Source organism: Theropithecus gelada, chromosome 7b (assembly GCF_003255815.1).
Source record: "Theropithecus gelada isolate Dixy chromosome 7b, Tgel_1.0, whole genome shotgun sequence".
Classification (NCBI taxonomy): Eukaryota; Metazoa; Chordata; class Mammalia; order Primates; family Cercopithecidae; genus Theropithecus; species Theropithecus gelada.
The window spans coordinates 78,829,436-78,856,390 of record NC_037675.1 but is presented as its reverse complement, the minus strand read 5'-3'; the positions used below and the strand labels follow the sequence as shown (position 1 = coordinate 78,856,390).

General features: G+C 52.4%; 1 protein-coding gene across 1 annotated transcript; it reads left to right on the top strand.

Annotated features, from left to right (window-relative positions):
- On the top strand, nucleotides 1-23,537 carry ISM2 (isthmin 2). The gene is made up of 6 exons (XM_025392575.1): nucleotides 1-666; nucleotides 13,141-13,383; nucleotides 15,014-15,368; nucleotides 19,211-19,351; nucleotides 19,606-19,686; nucleotides 21,798-23,537. The coding sequence occupies exons 1-6, from the start codon at nucleotides 526-528 to the stop codon at nucleotides 22,313-22,315; spliced, it is 1,479 nt and encodes a 492-aa protein (XP_025248360.1). The 5' UTR covers nucleotides 1-525; the 3' UTR covers nucleotides 22,316-23,537.
- The last annotated feature ends 3,418 nt before the right edge of the window (nucleotides 23,538-26,955 follow it).

The window sequence follows — 26,955 nt, the reverse complement described above, 5'->3', positions numbered from 1 at the left end:
ACGTCTGCCCGGCATCCGAACACGCGCACCACTCTCGCGTCCGGCTGCGCCTCCCTCGCCCGCGCGGCACCGCCGGTCCAGGTCGCAGTCGGAGCGCGGTAAGGGAGGGCAGAGGTGGCGTCGGACCCTCAGGGCCCCGCAGGTCGCAGCGAGGGGCCGGAGCGCGCCGGGCCGCAGCTTCTCGCCAACAGGAATTCGCTGGGGGCTGCGACCGCGACAGCGGCGGGGACTGAGGGCGCGGAGGCGGCCAGATCAAAGACAGCCGCCCGCAGGGCCCAGATGGGTCGGGGAGCGCCGAGGGTCCCCTCCGAGGACAGCAGGGGACGTCCAGGTGGGCTGACCCCAGAGCTGTGCGGACGCCCACGCGAGGCGCAGGGGCCGGAGAGGCTGTGCTAGCTGCGCGTCCCCCGCCCCGCGCGCCCCTCAGGATCCCCAGGTCCCGCCCCCGGAGGAGGCGAGGCGGGGCGCGACTGGGTTCGCGGCCGCGGGCAGAGGCGCAGGCAGAGCGGCCTCGGGACCGAGACGATGCGTGCGCTCCGCGACCGAGCCGGGCTGCTCCTCTGCGTGCTGCTGCTGGTGGCGCTGCTGGCCGTGGCGCGAGGGCTCCCCGCGAGGAAGCTGGGGCGCGGCGGACCCGGGCCTGGGAACCGCACGAGGCTGGCGGAGGTGAGGGGCGGCGGCACCGGGCTGCGGCGCGCGCGGTCCCTCCACCCCGACCCGCCGGCTCTAGCCATGCGGGAAGTGGGACCGGGACATACACAGGCTGCGACCCCCCGAGGGAGAGAGAGGGGCCAGGGCCGGCCGGAAGCTCCCGGACACCGAGCGCTGGCCAGGTGCGCCGGACCTCGGGGCTCCCACTCCCTGCGCATGGCCGCGAGACCTGCTGCTGCGGACCAGCCGGGGGACAAGTCTGACTTCTGTGCGGAGTGAGGTGGCCGACCCTCCGCGGTGGCCAGGCTTCCTCGCCCTGAGCGAACCTTGCCTGCAGCCGCCTGTCCAGGTACTCGCTGGCTTGGAGGAGAGTCCCGCCGGTGCGAGGAAGCTGGCGCTTTGCGGAGTGGCGGGCCGGGGCCGCTGAGGTTCAGACGGTCAGGTGAGACCCTTCCATGAGACAAGCGGAGGCACAGTGGGGCTCTCCAGCTACTGGCAGGGGTGGCCAGCCCGAGACTGGCGCTGTCGTCGTGGACTGTGGGTGGGCGTTGGGGTATAAAACAGTAATGAGATGGAAGAGTGGTGTTGGCCATGGAGAGGAGCCATGGTCTGTCAAACCCCGTGTCTTCCAGTCACTGAGGGGTCTACAGTCCAGCTTATTGCCCCGTGGAATGCAGCGGACATTCATTCCCATGGGCACAAAGACAGCCAGACTTGTATTAGGGTATGCAGGAGCAGGCCTGTGTGGCAGGTGGCCTTCGGTCTTGGGTCCTGGGTCCTTCCATCTACTGAGCTGTAGGAGGCCAGAATAGTTCTTCCCATCTTGCCATTTTTCCTTCCTTCCTTCCTTCCTTCCTTCCTTCCTTCCTTCCTTCCTTCCTTCCTTCCTTCCTTCCTTCCTTCCTTCCTTCCTTCCCTTGTTTCCCTTGTTTCCCTTCCTTCCCTTCCTTCCTTCCTTTTCTTTCTCTCTCTCTCTCTCTTTTTTTTTTTTTTTCCAGACAGGGTCTGTCTTTGTCACCCAGGCTGGAGTGCGGTGATGTGATCATAGCTCACTGTAGCCTCAACCTCCCAGACTCAATCGATCCTCCAGCCTCAGCCTCTTAGGTACCTGGGACCAGAGGCATGCACCACCACACCTGGCTAATCCTTTTGTTTTTTATTTTGTAGAGATGATGTCTCACTCTGTCTCCCAGGCTGGTCTTGAACTTCTGGGCTCAAGCAATCCTCCTGCCTCAGCCTCCCAAAGTGCTGGTATTTCTGGCATGAGCCATGGTGCCCGGCTATTCTTCCTTTTTTTTTTTTTTTTTTTTTTTTTTGAGACAGAACCTCACTCTATCGCCCAGGCTGGAGTGCAGTGGCACGATCTTGGCTCACTGCAACTTCTGTCACCCGGGTTCAAGCTATTCTCCTGCCTCAGTCTCCTGAGTAGCTGAGATAACAGGCGCCTGCCCCCGTGCCTGGCTAATTTTTGTATTTTTAGTAGAGATGGGGTTTCACCATCTTGGCCGGGCTGGTCTTGAGCTCCTGACCTCATGATCCACCTGCCTCAGCCTCCCAAAGTGCTGGGATTACAGGCGTGAGCCACCATGCCCAGCCGAATTTTTTTTTTTTTTTTTTTTTTTGACATGGAGTCTTGCTTGATCTCGGCTCACTGCATCCTCCACTTCCCAAGTTCAAGTGATTTTCCTGTCTCAGCCTCCCAAGTAGCAGGGATTATGGATGCCTGCCACCACACCCAGCTAATTTTTGTATTTTTTCAGTAGAGATGGGGTTTCACCGTGTTGACCAGGCTGGTCTGAAACTCCTGACCTCAAGTGATTCATCTGCCTTGGCCTCCCAAAGTGCTGGGCTTACAGGCATGAGCCACCACGCCTGACTTCCCCATGACATTTTAATACCACAGATATATTGTCTGTTTATGTATTATGGCCCTTTGGAATGTCACAAACCATTGTAATATCTTAAGACTTTTTGGTCTCTCACAAGATCTGCTTATTGCCCCTATTGAAAATGCATCCTTTAGGCCGGGCGCGGTGGCTCAAGCCTGTAATCCCAGCACTTTGGGAGGCTGAGACGGGCGGATCACGAGGTCAGGAGATCGAGACCATCCTGGCTAACCCGGTGAAACCCCGTCTCTACTAAAAAAATACAAAAAACCAGCCGGGCGAGGTGGTGGGCGCCTATAGTCCCAGCTACTTGGGAGGATGAGGCAGGAGAATGGTGTAAACCTGGGAGGCGGAGCTTGCAGTGAGCTGAGATCGCACCACTGCACTCCAGCCTGGGCGACAGAGCAAGACTCCGTCTCAAAAAAAAAAAAAAAAAGAAAAGAAAATGCATCCTTTAGACTGGCTCTTCTCAGCCTCAGCACCCTTGTCATTTTGGGCCATATAATTCTTTGTGGTAGGGGCTGTTGTCTTTTTTTTTTTTTTTTTTTTGAGACAGAGTCTTGCTCTGTCACCCAGGCTGGAGTGCAGTGGCCGGATCTCAGCTCACTGCAAGCTCCGCCTCCCGGGTTCACGCCATTCTCCTGCCTCAGCCTCCCGAGTAGCTGGGACTACAGGCGCCTGCCACCTCGCCCGGCTAAGTTTTTTTTGTATTTTTTAGTAGAGACCGGGTTTCACTGTGTTAGCCAGGATGGTCTCGATCTCCTGACCTCGTGATCCGCCTGTCTCGGCCTCCCAAAGTGCTGGGATTACAGGCTTGAGCCACCGCGCCCGGCCCGGGGCTGTTGTCTTATGCATTATAGAATGTTTAGAAGCATTCCTGGACTCTACCCACTAGGTGCCTGTAGCACTCGCTTCCCCACCAGGACCAGACACTCCATGTGCTTCCTGTAGGACACCCCATCCCCACTGCCCGTAGTGGAGAATGACTGTTGTAGACAGATGAGGCCTCTCGCCAGTCCCTCCTCCCACATAGAGATGACAGTGATAATAAAATTAACTAAATTGGCATTGTTTCTGCTCACTTGGCATGAATACTTTCTATTTTAGTAGTTACTGCTTTGTATTGTAATTATTTTTAGCATGTTTGCCAAATCTTCCCCTAACAAGAACACCCTAGAGGATGAGTTATTTCAGAGCCAAAATCATATCCTCAGCTCCAGTACAAAGCCTGGCAGAGTCATCAAAAACATGTGAAAACAAATTAGTGTCACAATGAAAAAGCAGAGCTTGGAGTCTAGGGCTTGGAGTTCTGATCCCAGTGGGTCATGAATGCACGTGTGACTCACCTCGGATGATTTCTCATATTTAAAAAGAGGGGCCTGCACGGTGGCTCACACCGGTAATCCCAGCACTTTGGGAGGCCAAGGGGGGAGAATTGCTTGAGCCCAGGAGTTCAAGACCAGCCTGAGCAACATGGCGAAAACCCATCTCTACCCCCACAAAAATACAAAAATTAGCTGAGCGTGATGGTGCGCCCCTGTAGTCTCAGCTACTCAGGAGGCTGAGGTGGGAGGATCTCCTGAGCCCAGGAGGCGGAGGTTGCAGTGAGCTGAGATGGTGCCACTGCACTCCAGCCTGGGTGACAAAGCAAGACCCTTTTTCAAAAATAAATAAATAAAATGAAAAAAGAGAGCCAAGAGAGCCTAAGTCATCGTTGTGGTCCTGTCAAGTTCTGACATCGTTCCATGACTCTGCATGATTTGCGTTAAAGCTGTCTATGGCAAAGGTGTTAGTTTAAGGAGTCATGTTGAGAGAATGCAGATTGCTATTCTAGGGACTTGGGTGGTGTGTCACAAATAACTGACCAGGCTGGGCGCAGTGGCTCACACCTGTAATCTCAGCACTTTGGGAGGCTGAGGAGGGTGGATCACTTGAGATCAGGAGTTCAAGACCAGCCTGGCCAACATGGTGAAACCCCATCTCTACTAAAAATACAAAAATTAGCCGGGCATGGTTGTGGGCACCTGTAATCCCAGGTAATCGGGAGGCTGAGGCAGGAGAATTGCTTGAACCCAGGAGGCAGAGGTCACAGTGAGCTGAGATTGTGCCACTGCACTCCAGCCTGGGAGACAGAGTGAGTCTCCGTCTCAAAAATAAAAAAAAAAATTAAACAAGAAAAAAGAAATAACTGACCAGCCCAAAGACCTTAATGAAGAAGCTAAAGAACATCAGAGCCCTGGATCTAAAAGTAAAGGTGGCTGAAAGGGAAGTGAGCGTTCTCTGGGCCTTACAGAGTCCATATGAATTTCTTAACATGAGACTATTTCATTGTTACACCACTTTGACATGGGCATTATCTCCATTTTCCAGATGAAAAAATCGAGGCACAGAAAAGTTAAGCCTAGCCAGGAGCCAGGTCTGTCATTAGAAGGAACTATGCTGGGGACCTTATTGTACAGCTTTGCATGTCATGCTCCAGTCTGCTCATCTGAAGTCTTGAAAAGAATCATTAGGCTGGGTGTGGTGGCTCACACCTATAATCCCAGCACTTTGGGAGGCCAAGGTGGGCGGATCACCTGAGGTCAGCAGTTCGAGACCAGCCTGGCCAACATGGAGAAACCCCATCTCTACTAAAACTACAAAAATTAGCCGGGCGTGGTTGTGGGTGCCTGTAATCCCAGCTACTTGGGAGGCTGAGGCAGGAGATCACTTGAACCCGGGGGGCGGAGGTTGCAGTAAGCTGAGATCATGCCAATGCACTCTAGCCTGGGCGACAGAGTGAGACTCCCTCTCAAAAAAAAAAAAAAAAAAATTATTAGCCTTGTGAACAAAATGTGGTCCCCGTTTCTCTGGGCAGGCCTGTTGCTGAGCCTCAGTTTACTCCCACAGTAAAATAAGAACCCATTCTCTCAGATGCAGTGCTGGATGAAAAAGCACCAGACATGTGGATGGTGACATCGCCATAAAAAGAGGCTGGGGGCCGGGCGCAGTGGTTCATACCTGTAATCCCAGCACTTTGGGAAGCCAAGGCAGGTAGATCACTTGAGCTCAGGAGTTCAAGATCAGCCTGGGCAACATGGAGAAACCCCGTCTCTACTAAAAATGCAAAAATTAGCCAAGCATGATGGCACGCACCTGTATTCCCAGCTACTGGAAGCTGAGGTGGGAGAATCGCTTAAGCCCAGGAGTTTGAGGCTGCAATGAGCCATGATTGATTGCACCACTGCACTCCAGCCTGGGTGACAGAGCGAGACCGTCTTCTTTTTTTTTCTTTTTTTGAGATGAAGTTTTGCTCTTGTTGCCCAGGCTGGAGAGCAATGGCACAATCTTGGCTCACTGCAACCTCTGCCCCCCAGGTTTAAGCGATTCTCCTGCCTCAGCCTTGCTGAGTAGCTGGGATTAACAGGCATGTGCCACCATGCCCGGCTAATTTTGTACTTTTAGTAGCCATGTTGGTCAGGCTGGTCTTGAACTCCCGACCTCAGATGATCTGTCCCCTTCGGCCTCCCAAAGTTCTGGGATTACAGGTGCGAGCCACCGCTTCTGGCCAACCCGTCTTCAAATACATAAATTAATTAAATTAAAGAGGCTGGGCCAAGCCAGGCATGGGTGGTGCATGCCTATAGTGCTAGCTAGTTGGAGGGTGGGTGGGAGGATCACTAGGAGTTTGAGGCTGCACTGAGCTATGAATGCACCACTATACTCATCCTGGGCAACAGAGCAAGACCCTGTCTTAAAAAAAAAAAAAAAAAAAAAAAAGGCTGGGGCCAGTTTGTTGAGTGCTGGTCAGGCACAGAGTGACCCAGCTCTGTCCTGGGTATTTTCTGTTCTAGTTAGGATGAGAACACCACTCAAACAGCCGCCATGTGTGTTCCTTGTCTTGTTACCATTTTAGAGATGAGGAAACTGACAGCAGGCCCAATAACTAACCCAAGGTTAGTATGTGGTGAACCGGGATCCCCACTCAGTTTTGCTTAATTCCAGAGCCCCTGGGCACCTAAACCTGGCACCCACCACCTCCCTGGCAGGCAAGGGAAGACCTTGGCATGGGAGAAAGAAGAGCTGGGGACTTGGTACCACAAAGGGGTTGAGGGGGTAGAATTAGGCAAGAGAGGCTGGGCGTGGTGGCTCACGCCTGTAATCCCAGTACTTTGGAAGGCCAAGGTAGGAGGATTACTTGAGGCCAGGAGTTCACAGCTCCTGTAACCTATGATTGCACCAGTGCTCTCCAGCCTGGGCTACAGAGTAAGACTCTGTCTTTATTTTTAAAAAAATTAAATTAAATTTTAAAAAAAGGGCTGGGCGGTGGATCACACCTGTACTAGCACTTTGGGAGGCCGAGGCAGGTGGATCACCTGAGGTCAGGAGTTCGAGACCAGCCTGGCCAACATGGTGAAACCCCATCTCTACTAAAAATAAAAAAATTAGCAGGGCTGGCCGGGCGCGGTGGCTCACGCCTGTAATCCCAGCACTTTGGGAGGCCGAGGCGGGCGGATCACAAGGTCAGGAGATCGAGACCACGGTGAAACCTCGTCTCTACTAAAAATACAAAAAATTAGCCGGGCACGGTTGTGGGCGCCTGTAGTCCCAGCTACTCGGGAGGCTGAGGCAGGAGAATGGCGGGAACCCGGGAGGCGGAGCTTGCAGTGAGCTGAGATCCGGCCACTGCACTCCAGCCTGGGCGACAGAGCGAGACTCTGTCTCAAAAAAAAAAAAAAAAAAAAAAAAATTAGCAGGGCTTAGTGGCAGGTGCCTGTGATCCCAGCTACTTGGGAGGCTGAGGCATGAGAATCACTTGAACCCAGGAGGTGAGGTTGCAGTGAGCCGAGATTGTGCCACTGCAACCCCAGCCTGGGTGACAGAGTGAGACTCCATCTCAAAAAAAAAAAAAAAAAAAAAAAAAAGCCAGGCGCGGTGGCTTATGCCTGTAATCCCAGCACTTTGGGAAGCCAAGGTGGAGGTCAGGAGTTGGAGACCAGCCTGGCCAACATAGTGAAACCCTGTCTCTACTAAAAATACAAAAAAAAAAAATTAGCTGGGCATGGTGGCAGCCACCTGTAATCCCAGCTACTTGGGAGGCTAAAACAGGAGAATCGCTTGAGCCGTGGAGGCAGAGGTTGCAGTGAGCCGAGGTCGTGCCACTGCACTCCAGCCTGAGCTGCAGAGTGAGACCCTATCTGTATTTAAAAATAAATAAATAAATAAACAAACAAACAAACAGAGGAGAACTGAGAGAGGACTGCTGTTCCAGTCTGCAAGGACTGGCCCACCTGGGGCGGGATGGGGGTGGTTCATGCTGCCGCAGCAGGGGTTAAATGGCCGTGAAAGAAGCAATTGTTGAGGGTATGGGCTGAGACAGAACTAAGGGCAGAGGAAGGAGCCTGGGGTCCCTGAGAAAGCTGAGGCAGTGTCATGCACATGGTGGGGGTGCCTGCCCAGCACTTCAGTCCTGGTCTGTTGTCCAGCCAGTTGCCTGGAAGCAGGGGCTGGATTGCAGGAGAGGTGCAAGGTCTCACCCGCCAGGTGGGTGGCAATGAGAAGGATGTATTTCCTAAAGGCTGACTTTATTTGGTTGCAGGGTCTTTCTAGCCCAATCAGTGAGTGAGTGCCGGGGAGAACTAGAACCTAGGTCTGTGTGGTGCCAAGCCTGTGGCCTCACCTGCTAGCCTTCTCCTGCAGCTGACCGCCTCCCTGGACCTCAACTATGGCCTTCCTTATACCTCCAGACCATTCTGTCTCTAAAGGGTTGGAAACCCCAGGGAGGGAGAGAGGGAAAGACAGGAATGGGGCCTGGAAGCTTGGCTGCTCAGAGGCCCCAGGCAATTCTCCAGCCTCTCCAATCTCAGTCTCAGGTTGTTATGAGGATTAAAGGGAAGGATGGATGTGGAGAGTTGAACATCCTGTATAGTGTTTTGTTCATCCAGCACATTCAGCACTGCAAAGCAGCAGGCGGCAAACCAGAAGGTGCAGCCACTGCCTGGAGTTAGCAAAGCACAAGGCTTAAGAGCACAGACTCCAGCCAGACCACTGACATCAAATCCCACTCTGCCAGCCCCTAGCTGTGTGACTCCAGGCAAGTTACTTTACCTCTCTGATCCTTGGCTGTATTGTCTATCAAGTGATGATGATGCTCATAGCTACCTAAAGTGTTGTTGTGAGAATCCAGTGAGTCTGTACATATAGGGTGATTGGCAAAACTGGCTACTTTTTTTTGGTTTACTTTTCTTTCTCTTTCTTTTTTTATTGCCTTTACCTTGGAAAGCCAACTGGCCATATTTTTTGTGGGGCCCAGTACCGAATGAAAACATGGGGTTTCTTGGCTGGGCACGGTGGCTCACACCTGTAATCCCAGCACTCTGGGAGGCTGAGGCGGGCAGATCACGAAATCAGGAGATCGAGACCAGCCTGGCTAACACGGTGAAACCCCGTCTCTACTAGAAATACAAAAAATTAACTGGGCGTGGTGGTGGGCGCCTGTAGTCCCAGCTACTCGGGAGGCTGAGGCAGGAGAATGGCATGAACCCGGGAGGTGGAGCTTGCAGTGAGCCGAGATCACGCCACTGCACTCCAGCACTACAGCCTGGGCGACTCAGTGGGACTCCGTCTCCAAAAAAAAAAAAAAAAAAGAATAGTACTTCCCAATCAGGAAGGTAGTTGAGGGAGAATGAAATCCAGCCCTATTCCTCTGCCTGTGGCTAAAGAGGCCTGACTACAGAGGCAATTGCTGTTGTATGCGGGGTCTCAGGCCTGGCTAAAGAGGCAATTGCTGTTGTGTGCTGGGTCTCCAGCACCTCCCGCCAGCATGACTTAGTGTGCAGCCTGGCTGTCTGTGGTTGGGCCCGGGCTTCAGCAGCTAGGGCTACGGGACCTGCATTTGGTGACTGAATTTAATTATCCAAAACAAGTTTCTGGCCCCTGAGGCACAAAGGAGAAGGGAGAACAGGGAACTGTGAAGGGGCTGAAACAGGTTGGCAGGCGGGCTCGCGCAATGCAGTAAGGGTCTGTGGGGATCGGGACTCTGTCGTGTTAACTGGAAACACATGGGTCAGGGGCTACCTGGCCAAGCCTGGGAAAGTAAGCTTAGGGGTGAGAGAGAGAGAGAGAACTGGTGAAGATGTGCCTCAGGATGTATCTCTATTTGGGCAGTGACACCACCCCCCAAAAGAATGGCCTTGTGTGTTTGGACATGCATGCAACTCCACATGTAAGCTTAGAAGATGGAGAGACGTGGTCTTGTGAGATAGGGCTAGAGTTCTTCAACAACCTGGAGCCTCAGAATTCCCCTCAGAATGTCGTGAGAATACACCTGCCGAGTGATTTTGCAGCAGTGTTCGGGGGATCTGAATGAGGTATAAAGAACTGGCACATAGCCTGGCAAGGGGGGTGCCTCCGATGGCTCCTGTCTGCCTTCTGAGTACCATCTATCGCCACCTCTGGGTAACGTTCTTTGCGTGCTCACCACCTACAAGGTACTATTCTAATTCAACAAGCCTATGAGACAGGCGCTGGTGTTTCCCTAAATTACAAAGGAAGAAACTAAGGCAGATTCAGTAACCTGCCTGAGGTCACGCAGGTAGTAGGTGTATATGTTGGGATTGAACCCGGTCATGTGGACTCCAGCCTGAACTCATTTCCACCACATTCAGCTGAGATGATGAAAGTGGAACTGCTCTGTGAAGACAGAAGGTGGTGGCCCACGAGGGGTTACTGTCCCCAGTGTCTGTCCACGTATGCATGGTGTGTACCAGTGCGCAGGTGTTGAGATCAGGCCAGGCTGAGCTGAATCCTAGTTCTCTTATTGTAACCTTTAAGACCTTACGTAAGTCCCCTACCCTCCCTGAGCCTCCATAGCCTCATTTTTTTTTTTTTTTTTTTTGAGACGGAGTCTTGCTCTGTCCCCCTGGCTGGAGTGCAGTGGCCAGATCTCGGCTCACTGCAAGCTCCGCCTCCCGGGTTCACGCCATTCTCCTGCCTCAGCCTCCTGAGTAGCTGGGACTACAGGCACCCGCAACCGCGCCCGGCTAATTTTTTGTATTTTTTTAAGTAGAGACGGGGTTTCACCGTGGTCTCGATCTCCTGACCTTGTGATCCGCCCGCCTCGGCCTCCCAAAGTGCTGGGATTACAGGTGTGAGCCACCGCGCCCGGCCTCATAGCCTCATTTTTAACATAAAGATGATCACACTCGCCCCTCAGGGTTGCTGGTGTTCATTTGTTTACGTGGCAGTGATTTCTTGAGCTCCTATAATGTATCAGGCACAGTGCTCAGCACAGTATCCCACAGTGAACAAAGCAGACAAAATTCGTGTCTGCACAGAACTTACCTTCGAGTTGGAAAAAGTGACAGATGGTACAGAAATTGCGTAGGAAGGCCTGGTGTGTAAGATGTGCCCGGAGGTTGGCTATGGGCTGGGCCTCTGGATGCCCGGCCCTGATCCCTCAGCCCTGCTGGGAGCTGTACGTGGCTCACTTGAAGTGCCTGGAGAGCAGATCCTCCCTTCTAGCCCCAGAGCCTTTAACCCAGGACTGCTGGAGTTGCCAGATAAATCCCCAGCTCTGTCCCTGCTCGAGGGGTATCAGAGGAGCCTGGGGGAATTGGCTGCAGATGCCCATCACGGTCGCTGCTTGACTGCATCCTTGACTGTCACCTCCCCTTCCCTGTCTCCCTTCCCTACCCTCTTCTGGCATCTCCTGGGGCCACTTTCCAATGTCCCCAGATGAGAACCACTGCATAACCACTGTACCACCTGCCACAGGCAGGCCCAGCCACCATCAGGCTAGGGTGTCCCGATCAGCCAAAAGGCTGCACAACCCTGAACACCTGCTGCTCTGAGACTGCCTGTCTCTATGCCCCCGAGACTGCAGACAGTGGAGATGCCGAACAAAGTCACAGGCACAGTTAGGGCTTTGGTGGAATTGTGGGTGGGAGCTGCCAAGAAGCCAGCACTCGGGGATGCTCCAGGCCTCCCTCATTGGTCAGTGAAGGGGCTGAGTTGTTCCATTACTCACCGTTCCACCTTCCACTCATCCACCCTGCTGTCTAGACTAGAGGGCTTTGACTCAGCAAGAGACTCCAGGCTGGGGCTGAGATGGGCCCACGGCTGCCCTGGGACCAGGCGTTTATTGCAGGGTCCCTGGAGCCAGATGTTTGGACACCGCAGAAGGGGAGGTGAGAGAGGGAGAGACAGAGGATTCTGAATCTCTTTCCAAACTTTCAAGAAGAAAAAGTCAGTGACAGTGAGAAACTAGGCTGATTAAGCCCCTGATTTTTGAAGGGGATGCAATACTATCACTTTATAGCATGCAGGTTAAGGGAATGGGCTTTAGGCCCAGACTGCCTGGTTTAAATCCTGGCTTTATTGCTAAATGTCTGTGCAACCTCAGGCAGGTTACTTGCCCTCTCTGTGCCTTAGTTTCCATTGTAAGACAGGCATGACCATGAGGATGTAAGACAGGGAGGATGAAATGAGTGACGAAGTGTTTAGAATAGTGCCTGGTGTGCAGTAAATGCTGTGGAAATGTTTGATAAATAAAATTCTCACAGTCCTTGCAGGGAAGAATGATTATCCTCAATCTGCAGACGAGGATATTGTCAAGTTGAAGAAGTTAGTAACAGGCAGAGCTGGGATTTGAACCCAAGCTTTTCTGGCTCTCAGAACCAGTGTTTGTCAGCCATAGCATACTGCCCAGGTATGAGACGGGAGGGGTGGCAATGGTGTGGCCTGAGTGAAGCAGGGTCCACAGGTGCCAGGCCCCGGAGACTTACAAGGCAGCTCTGGGAGGTGCTCCTTCTGCCCTGGCATAGAGACCTGGGCAGTGGCTATAGCCTGGAGGCAAGTGGCAGCCACTGAGCCCCTAGTGCCCCACCGTCTGGGCAGATGAATGCTGGAAGTCAGAGATGACATGGATCTGCTTTTCCCTTACCATCTGATCTGAAGCAAGGACTGTCCCGGTGAGGACACCATGGCCAGTGGCTGTTGGAAGGGATGAACTGGCTGAGTCAGCCATGCCAGTAGCCTGGAGTACAAACAGGAGCCAGGCCCCAGGCAGGCAGGCGGAGGAAGGTAACTGTGGTCAGAGGCACCGAGGAACACAGCCCTCATGTGGATGGCCTGGGCGGGGCTGAGTGGACAGGAGCGGGCTGAAGGGAAAGGCCAAGGCCTGCTGCCCACTCCCCGATAGGACCAGGTGCATCCCTGGGGGCCTTTCTGCTCTGGCCTGTGAGGGCCCTGGGGAGTGGGAGGCACATTGTCTGCAAAGGGCACCACTCTCTGAAACAACTGTCTCCCCTTCTTGGGCCTCCGTTTCTTCATCTGTGAAATGACCCTCCTTTTCTTGCCTCACACCGGCATCTGCTATGGAAGTGCTTTGTGGACATAGTCCACTGTCTGACCAGCTACACCCTCACTTACCCGTTGAGGGCCTTAAGGCAGGTGGTGTGAAGATTTTACACGACAGAGACACACTCCAGAGAGGTGTAAATCACAGGGTGAGTTTATGACCCAGTCAGACCCCAGGGCTCCTGGGTCTGCCTGGCCAGCCTTTTCTGGGTCCCCAAGGGGTGAGCCCTGACCTGTTACCTCACCTTCCCCCTCTCTCCCTCAGGCCTCAGCCTCCCCAGATCCTAGGCCTCTGAGGGAAGAGGAGGAGGCACCACTGCTCCCCAGAACCCGCCTGCAGGTAGAGCCACACCAACGTGGACACCGGACTGTCACTGAGCCAGCAGCCCTGACCCCAGGCAATGCCACCCCTCCCAGGACCCCGGAGGTTACTCCCTTGCTGCTGGAGCTGCAGACGCTGCCGGGATCGGCCAACACAACCTTGAGTACCCCTAACCCTGATATCCAGGTGAGAACTGCAGAAGGGCCAGCAGCTCCTGCAGACACCCAGAGAGGAGCAGGGCTGATAAGGTGGGCTCAGGGTACCCTGCATCCTGGACTCTGTGGAGGGTGGGGCTGCTGTGTGGGGTGAGGGCAGGCTCCCCATGCTCTCCCTGTGGTGTAGGGGACAGAGTACCTGCCCCTCTAGTTTCTTCTAGCTGTGGGCCTCGGGCAAGTCTTTTGACTCTTTGAGCCTTTGTTCTCTAGACCATGGCAAGAGACAAACAGTACCAACCTAGCAGGGCTGTGTGAGCACCAGTGAGTGGGAAATGCTTTGTAGGCTACAAGGGATCCCAGGAATCTAAGGAGGCCTCCTGGAAAAGACCTGCACGTCTGATCCCCAAAGAAGGGGTTCAGTATGGAATGGAGTGGGCTGGTGGCATGGGGTACAGCCACCTGAAGGGCTTTATAGGAGAGGAAATAAGAGCAGCTGGCAGAATTATAGTTTCAGGCTCCACTGCCTGGGGTGAGTCCTTCATGATAATAATTCTGCATGTTTGTTTAGCAGCTACGGTTTACAAAACACTTTCGTCAGAGGGGGAAAAAATTATAAAACACAATTCTAAAATTATTTGAAAGTGTCTGTCTTCTTTTCTCTACTTACCTACACATACACACACACACATACACACACACAAAAAAAAAACTGGAAGGTTTTCTGTCAGTGATAGAATATAGGTGACTTTCTTTTTTCTTTCTTTTTTTTTTTTTTTGAGATGGAGTCTCACTCTGTTACACAGGCTGGAATGCAATGGCATGATCTCAGCTCACTGCAACCTCTGCCTTCTGGGTTCAAGAAGTTTTCCTGCCTCAGGCTCCCAAGTAGCTGGGTGCACCACCACACCCAGCTAATTATTGTATTTTTAGTAAAGACGGGGTTTCACCATGTTGGCCAGGCTGGTCTGGAACTCTTGACCTTGTCATCCGCCCACCTCGGCCTCCCAAAGTGCTGGGATTACAGGCATGAGCCACCGAGCCCAGCCAGAATATAGGCGATTTTCATTTTCTTCTTTATAGTTTGCTGGTTTTTTCCAAATTTTGTTCAGTGAACCTGATGTTACTTTATTGAATAGCCAAAAATAATGTTTCCGAAGTTCAGTTTCACATAAATGATTTTATTTTACTTATTTCCCATCCATAATGTGGTGCAAGAGAGCTCCTCCGAGGGCTGCTGTGTCGGGAGCGCTCAGCTTCCAGCCCTACCATGAGGAATTGGAAGCTCAGAACTGCCCAGGGCCAGCAGCTGCATGCTGGCAGAGCCGGGATTCAAAGCCAGCTTCTCTTAAGCTAGTGAGTGTCAACCCTGGCACGTGTTAGAACCACCATACCTGGCCCCAGCCCAGACCAGTTCAGTCCATACCTGACGTCTGGGAATTAGGAGTCCCCAGGTGATTCTAATGCACCTCCAGGCCGTAAGCTGTGATTCTTGTGCCCTAAGAGGCCAGGAAGGTTAGCCAAGAATGTCAGCCAGTAGAAGACAGCTGGTTTGAAGGAAAGATTGGGTCTCTCGCCTCTGACCCTGACCCCATCATCCCCCCTCTCCTTGGAATGCAGCTTTAAGACCTCCCTCACTGGCCGGCCTGGCCTGTCTCCTGCAGGTGACCATCGAGGTGGTGGAGGACCCCCAGGCCCAGGTGGAGATAGACCTGTTGGCTGAGCCCAGCGATACCCCGCCCAAGGATACCCTTACCTGGCTGCCCAACCTCTGGTCCTTCCTCTGGGGAGACTACAAAGGAGATAAAAAAGACAGGGCCCCAGGGGAGAAGAGGGAGGAAAAGGAGGAAGACGAGGATTATCCTGATTATCCTTCAGAGGAAATCGAGGGTGAGGACCAAGAGGACAAAGAGGCAGATGAGGAAGAGGAGGCGTTCTGGTTCAATGGAACTACAGACAACTGGGACCAGGGCTGGCTGGCCCCCAGGAATTGGGTCCTCAAGGATTCTGTCAGCTACGGTGAGCACCCCCATCTTGGCATCCCCAGGTACTGAGTGGAAATGGGGGTGGGGGAGAGGGTGGAGGCTTCCCAGGCAAGACCATCTGAGGAAGCCAGGAGCCTAGGCCTTGTTCAAACACCATCATCAACTCAGAAGTAACATTGCCAATAGCTTGCAGAGTTTTTCCTTTTTTTTTTTTTTTTAAATTTTTTTATTTGAGATCAAGTCTTGCTCTGTTACCCAGGCTGGAGTGCAGTGGCATGATCATGGTTCACTGCAGCCTCAAACTCCTGGGCTCAAGCGATCCTCCCACCTTAGCTCGGGAATAGCTGGAACCACAGGTGCATACCACCAGGGCAGCCTAATATTTTAATTTTTAGTAGAGATGAGGTCTCCCTATGTTGCACAGGCTGGTCTCAAACTCCTGGGCTCAAGCAGTTCTCCCACCTCGACCGCCCAAAGTACTGGGATTACAGGCGTGAGCCACTGTGCCCAGCCTTTTTTTGTTTCTTTTTTTCTAAACAACATTTGACTGTCACAAAAATCCCTGATATCCTCTAAGCAAAAGACATTTGTTACCATTATATTTATTTACATCTGTGAGTTTCCAAGGATTGAGAAATTATAAATTCCATCACTCACGACTGACCTTATTTTCAGATTGTGTGTGTGACTTTGACTCCTAGCTGTGTTGCTTACCAGCTGAGTGACCTTGGGAAAGATTCTTCAACTCTCTGTGCCTCAGATCCTTCCTCTATAGAATGGGGAATGGTATAATCTTTTTTTTTTTTTTTTTTTGAGACAGAGTCTTGCTCTGTTGCCCAGGTTGGAGTGCCGTGGCGCAATCTCAGCTCACTGCAATCTCCGCCTCCCAGGTTCAAGCAATTCTCCTGCCTCAGCCTTCTAAGTAGCTGGGATTACAGGTGTGTGCCACCACGCCCAGTCAATTTTTGTATTTTTAGTAGAGACGGGGTTTCACCATGTTGATCAGGCTGGCTCAAACTCCTGACCTCGTGATCCACCTGCCTCGGCCTCCCAGAGTGCTGGGATGACAGGCGTGAGCCACCGTGCCCTGCTGGTATAATTTTTTTGTTGTTGTTGAGACACAGTCTCGCTCTGTCACCCAGGCTGGAGTGCAGTGGCCGGATCTCAACTCACCGCAAGCTCCGCCTCCCGGGTTTATGCCATTCTCCTGCCTCAGCCTCCCGAGTAGCTGGGACTACAGGCGCCCGCCACCTCGCCCGGCTAGTTTTTTGTATTTTTTTAGTAGAGACGGGGTTTCACCGTGTTAGCCAGGATGGTCTCGAACTCCTGACCTCGTGATCTGGCTGGTATAATCTTTACTACATGGAGTTGGCTGTAGAGAGTACTGAGTTAAGACATATACAGCACCACCATGGAGTAAAGAATGTATTGACTATTTTTATTATTTTTGTTAGAAAAAGACGTAACAACAGCACAAACTGTTCAGAAAATATTACCTTAAGCCTACCAGCCTCTCATGATGACAGATTTTTTTTTTTAAATTTTTTCGAGGTGGAGTCTCACTCTGTTGCCCAGGTTGGAGTGCAGTGGCACAATCTCGGCACACTGCAACCTCTGCCTCCCTGGTTCAAACGATTCTGGTGCCTCAGCCTCCCAAGTAGCTGGGATTACAGGTGTGGACCACCATGCCTGGCTAATTTTTGTAGTTTTAGTAGGGACAGGGTTTCACCAACTTGGCCAGGCTGGTCTCGAACTCCTGACCTCAAGTGATCTGCCCACCTCAGCCTCCCAAAGTGCTGGAATTACAGGTGTGAGCCACCCTGCACCCGGCCATGATGATGATTTTTATTTTTGCATGTTGTGGTTCAGGTTTCCTCTGGGTGCAGACGTGTTTTATGCATAGTTGCAGCCATTTCCCTTGGAGCCCTGGTATCTTGTCAACGGACAGAGGTGCCTATGATTAAGACTAGGTTGTGACAGGCTCTTCCCAGTTCACTAAAATAATGTAAACTCACAGAAAATTTCCATGATTGGCCGGGCACGGTGGCTTATGCCTTGTAATCCCAGCACTTTGGGAGGCCAAGGCAGGTGGACTGCTTGAGCTCAGGAGTTCATGACCAGCCTGGGCAACATGTTGAAACCCTGTCTCTACAAAAAGCACAAAAATTAGTTGGGCATAGTGGCGCCTGCCTGTAGGCCCAGCTACTCTGGAGGCTGAAGCAGAAGGATCACTTGAACCTGGGAGGTCAAGGCTGCGGTGAGCCGTGATTACACCACTGCACTCCAGCCTGGGTGACAGAGTGAGACCCTGTCTCTAAAAAAAACAACAAAAAAGGAAAAATTTCCATGTTTTTCAGCTTTTCTCCCATTAATTTTCCTTCAACTCTTGGCGCCAGTGCTGGCCTGTCTGTGAAGTGTGGAACCAGCTCTCAGTATTTTGGGGGTTTCACAGAAAGCACTGGGTCTCAGGCCCTGCACAGCCTGAGGATATGGGCCCAGCCACAGTGTATTTCAGCTCCCTCAGATCAGAAGTGGGTCCCTATTATGGGTAACAGGGAAATTCTTTTTTTTTTTTTTTTTTTTTTTGAGACAGGGTCTCACTGTGTGTGGAGTGAGACACAGTGGCTGTGGCTGGAGTGCAGTGGCATGATCACAGCTCACTGCTGTCTCAACCTCCCTGGCTCAGATGATCCTCCTGCCTCAGCCTCAGCAGCTTTTTAAAAATTTTTTGTAGAAGTGGGGTTTTGCCATATTTCCCAGGCTGGTCTCGAGCTCCTGAGTTTAAGCGATCTGTCTGCCTCAGCCTCCTGAAGTGCTGGGATTACAGGCATGAGCCACCATGCCCAGCCTGGAAAATTATTAAATATCTCCAGTTCAAGGGAAATATTGTCATCCTTGGTTTTGATTGACATAAAAACTATAGCTCAGGCCAGGTGGGTGGCTCACACCTGTAATCCCAGCATTTTGGAAGGCTGAGGCTGGAGGATCGCTTGAGCCCAGAAGTTCAAGACCGGCCTGGGCAACATGGCGAAACCCTGTCTCTACAAAAAATTTAAAAATTAGCCAGGCTTAGCCGGGTGCAGTGGCTCACACCTGTAATCCCAGTACTTTGGGAGGCGGAGGCAGGCGGATCACTTGAGGTCAGGAGTTTGAGACCAGCCTGGCCAACATGGTGAAACTCCATCTCTACTAAAAATTAGCTGGGCATGGTGGTGCACACCTGTAATTTCAGCTACATGGGAGTCTGAGGCAGGAGAATCACTTGACCCTGGGAGGCGGAAGTACAGTGAGCTGAAATTGCGCCACTGCACTCCAGCCTGGGTGACAGAGTGAGACTCTGTCTCAAAAAAAGAAAAAGTTAGCGAGGCTTAGTGGCACATGCCTGTAGTCTCAGTTACTAGGGAGGCTGAGGTGGGAGGATTGCTTGAGCCCAGGAAGTCAAGGCTGCAGTGAGCTATGATCACACCATTACACTCCAGCCTGGGCAACAGGGTAAGACCCTGACACAAGAAACAAGTAAAAAATCTATAGCTCAGAGATGTAGAGGGACTTGCCCAAGGTCACACCAATCGTGGTCAGATGGCTCCCAGCCCGAGGTATCCTTTCCTGTTTATTGCTGTGTTGGCACAGAATAGGTGACTAGGGCTTATACTGTCTCTTCAGGGCCACCTCATACATTTGCACAGGTTGTTCACGGCAGAAGGGTACCCAGTCGAGGGAGCAGGTGGAAGCTGAAATCTAGCCCAGCTTCATTCGTGAGGCTGGAAGCCCTGGCGTGGGCTGCATCCACCTGAGGAAAGGGTGCCCTGTGCTGATTTGTACCGATTTGCCCTGTGGGCTGTGTGCACTCACCCCCAGCTCCCTGTCTTCACCCAGACTATGAGCCTCAGGAGGAGTGGAGTCCCTGGTCTCCCTGCAGTGGGAACTGTAGCATTGGCAACCAGCAGCGGACTCGGCCCTGTGGCTTAGGCTGCGTTACCACCCAGACCCGTACCTGTGACCTGCCCAACTGTCCTGGTGAGAGGAGCCCCTACCCCTGCATAGGAGTGGCTGGTGTGGCTTAGGCTGGAGGCTTGGTCCCCTGGGAATGTGAGTGGGCTTGGGAGACGGGATGCAGGAAGCTCACAAGCATGGTGGTCCTGCCTTGTCCCAGGCCTGTTTTGGCTGCTGTGGGTACCGAGAGCCTTCTGAGGTGGGGGGGGGCGGTTTCCCCCATCGGGGCACTGAGATGCCCTGCGGAGCCACCAGCCTGGCCTCCTTTCTTCCCAAAGGCACTGAGGACGACGACACCTTGGGCCTCCTTGAGGAGTGGCAGCTCCTAGCCCGCAATGCTATGGACATGCCTGACCAAGGTGAGTGGGGAGCTAGGCTTGCCCCCTGGTGGTCTGGAGGACAAGCTCTCAGGGGAGGGTGGGGTATTATTCCACGGCAGGAACCTGGCCTCTCTCGACGAGGCGGAGAGCACAGCTTCCATCTGGAAGGCTTGCTTCCCCAACAGGGGGCCCTGGCATTTCTGAGCCAGCCCATTGGCCTTTCCTAGGCTGGTATTTCTACTGGGAAGGTCTTAATGGGAGCAGCAGAGCTTAGAGATCATCTGGTGGGGCATATCCTATCCTCCCTGGCAGCAGGATGGGGTGGGTACGTTCTGACTTCCATTCCTTGGTCACTCTTGGAGGCTCCTGGGCAGACTCTGTCTGGGGAGGAGGATACAGTGCAGTCAGAAATGGGTCAGCGTTCAGAACTCCAGCACTGCTCCTCCAGGCAGCTGGGCGTGGGCCAGGCTTCCAGCTGCACACTCTGAGTCTGTGTCTCTTGGTCTCACTTGCACCCTACAAGGGAGGCAGGGAGACCCACCTTGTAGATAAGGCTTGCACTCAGCACAGCAAGAGCCTACTGAGCCCGCATCATGTGCCTGGCCACGGTGCTGGGGCAGGGGATGTCAGCAGCCTGAGGCCTAGTCCCTGTTCTCAAGGAGCTCAGGTCCCATAAGGGAAAGACACACATAACCCATGTGAGCACTGCACTGCAAAGAAGGCCCTAAAGATTTGGGAGCAGAAAGAAAGGAGCAATTTGTTTCCCAGAGCAGGGGTGGGCCTGGGAAATGTGTGTCTCTTCCCCTCTCCCGTGGTACCGTTTCCCAGGCTCCTCTTTCACTTCCAGTCAAAACCCAAATCCCAGCATCTGGATCCCGGGCAAGGTTGCAGTCCCTTGGGGATGTCCAGGGCCTCAAACTATCAAAATCAGTGCCCCAGTGTCCGGGGCTGGACAGCTCATCCCATTAGGTTGAGGGCACAGAAGGGAAACGAGAAACAAGACCCAGCAGTTAACAGCACCCACTCAGGCAGATTCTGGGGAGTGGGGAGCAAGGTTCTGCGCATTCCCTCATGGCCAGCTCCCCAAGGCCATTTTTCTTCTGTCTGCTGTTCCTTGGTGACTGCAGTGTTTTCCCCTTCCCTGCTCGCTGCAGGGCTCTGGTGAGTGTGGGGGGCATCTCTTTCTGGTTTATGAAGGCTCCTGGCCTCTGCTGTGCTGTGCCATGGGGACCAGGTGAAACGGTGAGACAGAGTCTTGCTCTGTCACCCAGGCTGGAGTGCAGTGGTGCGATCGCAGCTTACCGCAACCTCCTCTTCCTGGGTTCAAGTGATTCTCGTGTCTCTGCCTCCCAAGTAGCTGGGATTACGGGCATGCACCACCACGCCTGGCTAATTTTTGTATTTTTTTGTAGAGACGGGACTTCACCATGTTGGCCAGGCTGGTCTCGAACTCCTACCTCCTGCCTTGGCCTCCCAAAGTGCTGAGATTACAGGCATGAGCCATCGTGCCTGGCCCCTCAGCTCTTCTATTTAAGAGAACCTCAGACAGTTGTACTTTAGCCTCAGATTTTTGTTGAGGGATATAATTTATTTTAAAATTAAATAAAAATATAATTTTTTTTAAAAAGGCCACATTTCCCGAGGTGGAGATGGGGAGGATAGCAGCATAGACAGAGGGGGCCACAGGAGGCCAAAGCAGCCAAGTGACTCACCCCAGGCCAGACCGCCTGAGAAAGGCAGCGTTCAGAACAAGAATGGGCCAGTGTCTAAAATACTGAAACCTTCTTACCAGTTGGTTAAAAGTTGCTGTCCCTGTCTCCACCCACCCCAGATCCTTTTCCAAGATCTCAGGATCTTTCCCATCATTCAGCACCTAAAGATGTGACACTGGCACTGCAGAGGACCTCTGGGTCACTGCTCCAGCCCCTTGGCCCGTGTCTGTTCTGAGCAAGAGCTTTTTGCTTCAGGTTGTCTGGGTGGTGTGGGGTAGCCTCTCTCTGTCCCCAAGGCCCTACCAAGCCACACCTTTGCACCAGCTGGAGCCTGGGCCTTCTCTCCCCATGCTACTGGCCCTTAATCAGTCCCCACCCAACACCGGCCTGGCTAGCTCTCTCACCAGCTTCCCTCCTGCACTTTGTGGCCCTCTGCAGATGTGGACAACTGTGAGAAGTGGCTGAACTGCAAGAGCGACTTCCTAACCAAGTACCTGAGCCAGATGCTGCGGGACCTGCCCAGCTGCCCGTGTGCCTACCCACTGGAGGCCAGGGACAGCCCTGTGAGCCTGCAGGACGAGCATCAGGGCCGCAGCTTCCAGTGGAGGGACGCCAGCGGCCCTCGCGAGCGCCTGGACATCTACCAACCCACGGCGCGCTTCTGCCTGCGCTCCATGCTGTCTAGGAACAGCAGCACGCTGGCCTCCCAGCACTGCTGCTATGATGACGACAGCCGGCTGCTGACCCGTGGCAAGGGCGCCGGCATGCCCGACCTCATCAGTACCGACTTCTCACCTGAGCTGCACTTCAAGTTTGATACAACGCCCTGGATCCTGTGCAAGGGGGACTGGAGCCGCCTCCACGCTATGCTCCCCCCCAACAACGGCCGGGCCTGCACCAACAACCCCCCGGAGGAGGAGTACCTGGCACAGTTGCAGGAGGCCAAGGAGTACTAGTAACGGGGCTGCTGAACAGACATTGCAGGCAGAGGGCAGGCGGCTGCTGCTGCTGCTGCTGCTGCTGCACGGGAGAACTTTCCTGGGAGGGCCCTCACCCCGCCCCTGCCCAGACAGGGTGAGGAAAGGGCTCCCTCAGCGAGGTCGGTCCGAGGCTGCGTGCCTTCTGCAAGTGACCCCGAGGCAGATATCTCAGTGGGGTTAGTGAGAAGGTTGAAGGGTATGTAGGGCCCAGGGTGGGTGTCCCTGGGAGTCCTGGAAATGTGCATACGTGCCTGTGTCTGCCAGGGCCTCCCTCTGCTGCCTGCTGGGAGCCTGGCCACTCATTTTTCTCCTCCTTGGGAGCTGGACTCTTCTGCCCTGGCTCTGCACATAGGTGTAAGCCAGCAGCTCCAGAAACATCCCGATTCTCGGGATCTGCCTTGAGTGTCTCACACCCGCCCCTGGTGGCCAGCAGAGGAAGTGCCACTCTTCTCATGGGCATAGCCACCCTTTGCCAGGGGGGCATCCAGCCCGGGTAGCCACCCCTCCTTATCTCTGGGTGGTGCACATGCCCTTCTTTCCCCACTCCCTGACACGAGCCACTGCACAGGAGGCTATCTGTAGCCCCAAGCTGCCTTTCTGTTGGACACCACTTTAGTCTCGGGCTGCAAGCCATCCCAGCTGAGGTGAAGTGGACTCCAGGCAGGAAATGGCTTGCCCAGTTCCAGTCCCTTTCCTTTGCTCAGCCCTCTCTGTTCTGCTGATCGTAGGGATGTGCAGGGCTGGGAGCTGGCACTCCCCGAGTGGGGAGGTGACATCTTGTCACAGTAGCCAGGCTTGGGTGGGTTCAGCACTGGCTCAGGACCGTGTGTCACACATCTATAGTAAACCAGTTCTCTGGGAGGGAAAAAAAAGCCCTGATTTGTTGCATTTGGGCAGCTTCTATGGTGTAAATTCTCCCAGCAGTGGCCCATGTCATACTCCCAGCATTGCTGAATGCACTGAACTCAGAGTTGGGAAGAGATGCACATAATCACTCTCCTGGTACACCTCATACCTCTTCCCTGCCTCCCCATCCCTGTAGCTACACTTGCTTGCCTTCTATGGGGTTGAAATGTTGAAGTCTCAACTGTCTCTGTTCACAAGAGCCACCAAAAGGTAGGGGACTTCAGTCCTAGCCCCTAGATGGCCGCCCTGAAGCTCTCTGGGATCCTCAACAATAAAGCACCTTATTTTCAAATTCTGCCTGATGAAGATTTTTGGGCCCTGGCAGAGCGGAGGAGTGTAAGGAACCCTTGCTTATGGTCCAAGTCAAGCTCCCTTGGGTGTGCTTATAATTTACCTAACCCACAGCAGGCTCCTTTTCGTTTCCTGGACCAGCTGGGCAGGCAGAGCTTGTGGCATGTAGGGGTTAGACTGTAAATATCAGTTATCCTTATTCACACTGCCTTGGAGATGGGCGAGGAGCTGGCTGGACCTCAGGGGCATATTCACTCTGAGCTTTGTCAGAGAGGTAAATCACGTTTACTGCACCAGGAAGTAATTTGCTGTGAGGGGATCCAACAAAGACTTGCCCAAAGAACTACAGCTGTAAGATGAGATGTGGATCTGTGCTCTGCCTCAGTTGGCACCCCAACTAGACACTCCACTGTCACTCCTGACATGTGGGGAAGGACAGGGATGTGTCAGGAAGCACAGTAAAGGAAGATGTGTCCAGAGCCGCCACTGGAGACAATCGGAGAGTCAGACGTTTCCAATGACGATCACTCCCAGAGGTAAGTATATTAGCCTGTCCTGAACCATAGTCTAAAAATACTGTATCTGCAACTAGAAATACGAGAGGGTTAGAGAGGGCAGTGTTTCGGGCCACCAGATGGGAGCCATGCTCACTCCCTTTCTCTTGTCTAAGGAATTCAATAAGATTAATTATTATTATTATTTTGAGACAGAGCCTCCATCTGTTGCCCAGGCTGGAGTGCAGTCGCGATCTTGGCTCACTGTAACCTCCGCCTCCCAGTCTCAAGTGATCCTCTCACCTCAGCCTCCTAAGTAGCTGGGACCACAGGCCCACACCAGCACACCTGGCTTTTTTTTTTTTTTTTTTTGTATTTTTGGTAGAGACGGGGTTTCGCCCTGTTCCCCAGGCTGGTCTCAAACACCTGAGCTCAAGCAGCCCACTTGCCTTGGCCTCCTAAAGTGCTGGGATTACAGGCATGAGCCACTGCACCCAGCTTGAGGCTAATTATTTTTCAGCAGAAACTTTTAAAAGTAACAAGACAGAGTAATCCCAGAGTCTGCTTTCTAAGGAAACTGCTAATTCCCCTCCTTTCTAATATAACTCACCTTGCCTCTTAAACATACTGTCTTAATCTGTATCTAATGGTTTTCTATCACTCATACTGAATTTAGCCAACCCCATTTTAAATCTGTACGTTTAAAGTGGCATGCTAAATTGCTACCATGTCAGGCCACAGATGAGAGAAGCTAAACAAAAGGGGCTGGGGAGTGGGTCGGCTATGAAATTATGTTTATTCAAGCAATGCAAAGGAGAAAGACACTGCGCAGGTGGTAACTGGCTTTAGGAGCACCTGTGTGTGAGGAGCAGCGCCAACGGCGGGAGCAGTGAGCCTGATGAAGGGAGGGTTTCCAGAGCAGCTGGTATCAGAGCCCAGAGGAAGCCCATGAAACCAGAGAGGGTCCCTCCACTCCGTTCTTTTCTGGTGTCAGTCACATCACTGGCTTGACTAGCTGTTCTTCCTGTCCCCAACACCAGGAGTTCATCCGTGGTCATGAATCCAGCATGAATACCACTGACTGTTTCTACCTTAACAGCTACCCCAGCAACCAAGATGGTTTTGCCCAATTTTTCCCCCTCTGGTTTGCCTCACAAACGGCCCTAGGCTAGGCAAGGCTGGTCAGATTGAATTCTTCCTAGAGTTTTAGGTAACCAACAGTAGGAGTCTGCTGACCTCTGTCTCTTGGAAGACAGAATGATTAGATCCTTAGTTGCAAAAGGGACACAAATGTGCTGCTGTGCCTCCCTCTTTATAATGAAGTTTACTTCACATGTTGAGGTGCTTCTCAAAGTGCATCCCTGATATTAGAATCACCTGGGATATTTATTAAACTCTGTTTATGAGCCACACCCCACACCCACTGAGTAAGAATCTCTAGGAGTGGAGTCGACTTTTGTGCATTGTTCTTCCTCTCAGGCAGGCAGAGCTCTTAGCCCAAGATATGCAATTTGGACTAAATTAGCCAGCTTTTCAAAATAGCATTCTGACTTAAGGGAAAACACTTGGGCTTTTGAATGGACTCAGCAGGGACTATTTGCTAAATGACACCAGGTGCCAGTGTTTCCACATGTATCATCTCGAACACTCTCACAAGGCACCTATTATACGCATTCTACAGATAAGGATGTTCACCCAATTTGTTAGGAAGTGGGGAACTTTTACTATTCAAACACAAGTCAAAGTCCACAGTTTTATTTCTAGCTATACCATCTGCTAAAAAGGTTCAGATGGCTAACCAAAATGTTATCAGTAAAATGGCAATGGTAAGAATTGAATAGCCATCAATACTGGCATGTAATGGCAATTGCACATGTCACATGGCAGGCACTTAGCCTGGTGCCTTGGGTTTAACGAACGTATTGGTCATCTCTACTTGATTGATTCTAAGTGTTCTGGAACTGATAACTTTCCATCCAGATGTGTATGAAAAGCCTTATTTTTTCTTTCTCTTTTTCTTTTTTTTTTTTCATTCAGACAGAGTCTTGCTCAGTCGCCTAGACTGGAATGCAATCAATGGCATGATCTTGGCTCACTGCAACCTCCGTGTCCTGGCTTCAGGCAATTCTCCCACTCAGCCTCCTGAGTAGCTGGGATTACAGGCACCTGCCACTGCACCTGGCTAATTTTTGTATTTTTAGTAGAGATGGGGTTTCACCATGTTGGCCAGGCTGGTCTCGAATCCCTGACCTCAGGTAATCTACCCACCTTGGCCTCCCAAAGTGCTGGGATTACAGGCGTGAGCCACCACGCCTGGCCGAAAGGGCTCTTTTTTGTTGTTGTTTTTGTTTTGAGACAGAATCTTCATCTGTCGCCCAGGCTGGAGTGCAGTGGCTTGGTCTCAGTTCACTGAAACCTCTGCCTCCCAGGTTCAAGCAATTCTCCTGCCTCAGCCAGTAACTGGGATTACAAGTGCCTGCCACTACGCCTGGCTAATTTTTGTATTTTTAGTAGAGATGGGGTTTCGCCATGTTGGCCAGGCTGGTCTCGAACTCCTGACCTTGTGATCTGCCTGCCTCGGTCTCCCAAAGTGCTGGGATTACAAGCGTGAGTCGCCGCGCCCAGCCAAAGGCTCATTTTTTAATGGTCTCTGTGTTAGGAGGGGTCTGTTAGGAAGGGCCTATTGATTTGATTCAAGCTAGAGTCCAGGTTCTTCAGCAAAAGGTGTCATTTTGGACCCCTAGGAGGCAGATGTAATGTCAAACTAGATGTAGATTAGTTCAGCCCAGCACTCCTATAATTCAAGCCAAAGATGGCTTTGGGAAATGTAAATGAACCAGATCTTGAACTCTGCTTTAACCAGTTTTAGCCTGCAAGGTCTTGCTGCCACCCAATAAAACAGGCAAAAAATAGACGAAGGAAATA

Excerpts from the sequence above, each read along its gene's own strand:
- ISM2 (XM_025392575.1), top strand. The coding sequence starts at position 526 with ATGCGTGCGCTCCGCGACCGAGCCGGGCTGCTCCTCTGCGTGCTGCTG. Across the intron at positions 667-13,140 it reads ACCGCACGAGGCTGGCGGAG|GCCTCAGCCTCCCCAGATCC; the intron begins GTGAGGGGCGGC and ends TCTCTCCCTCAG. Across the intron at positions 13,384-15,013 it reads CCCCTAACCCTGATATCCAG|GTGACCATCGAGGTGGTGGA; the intron begins GTGAGAACTGCA and ends TGTCTCCTGCAG.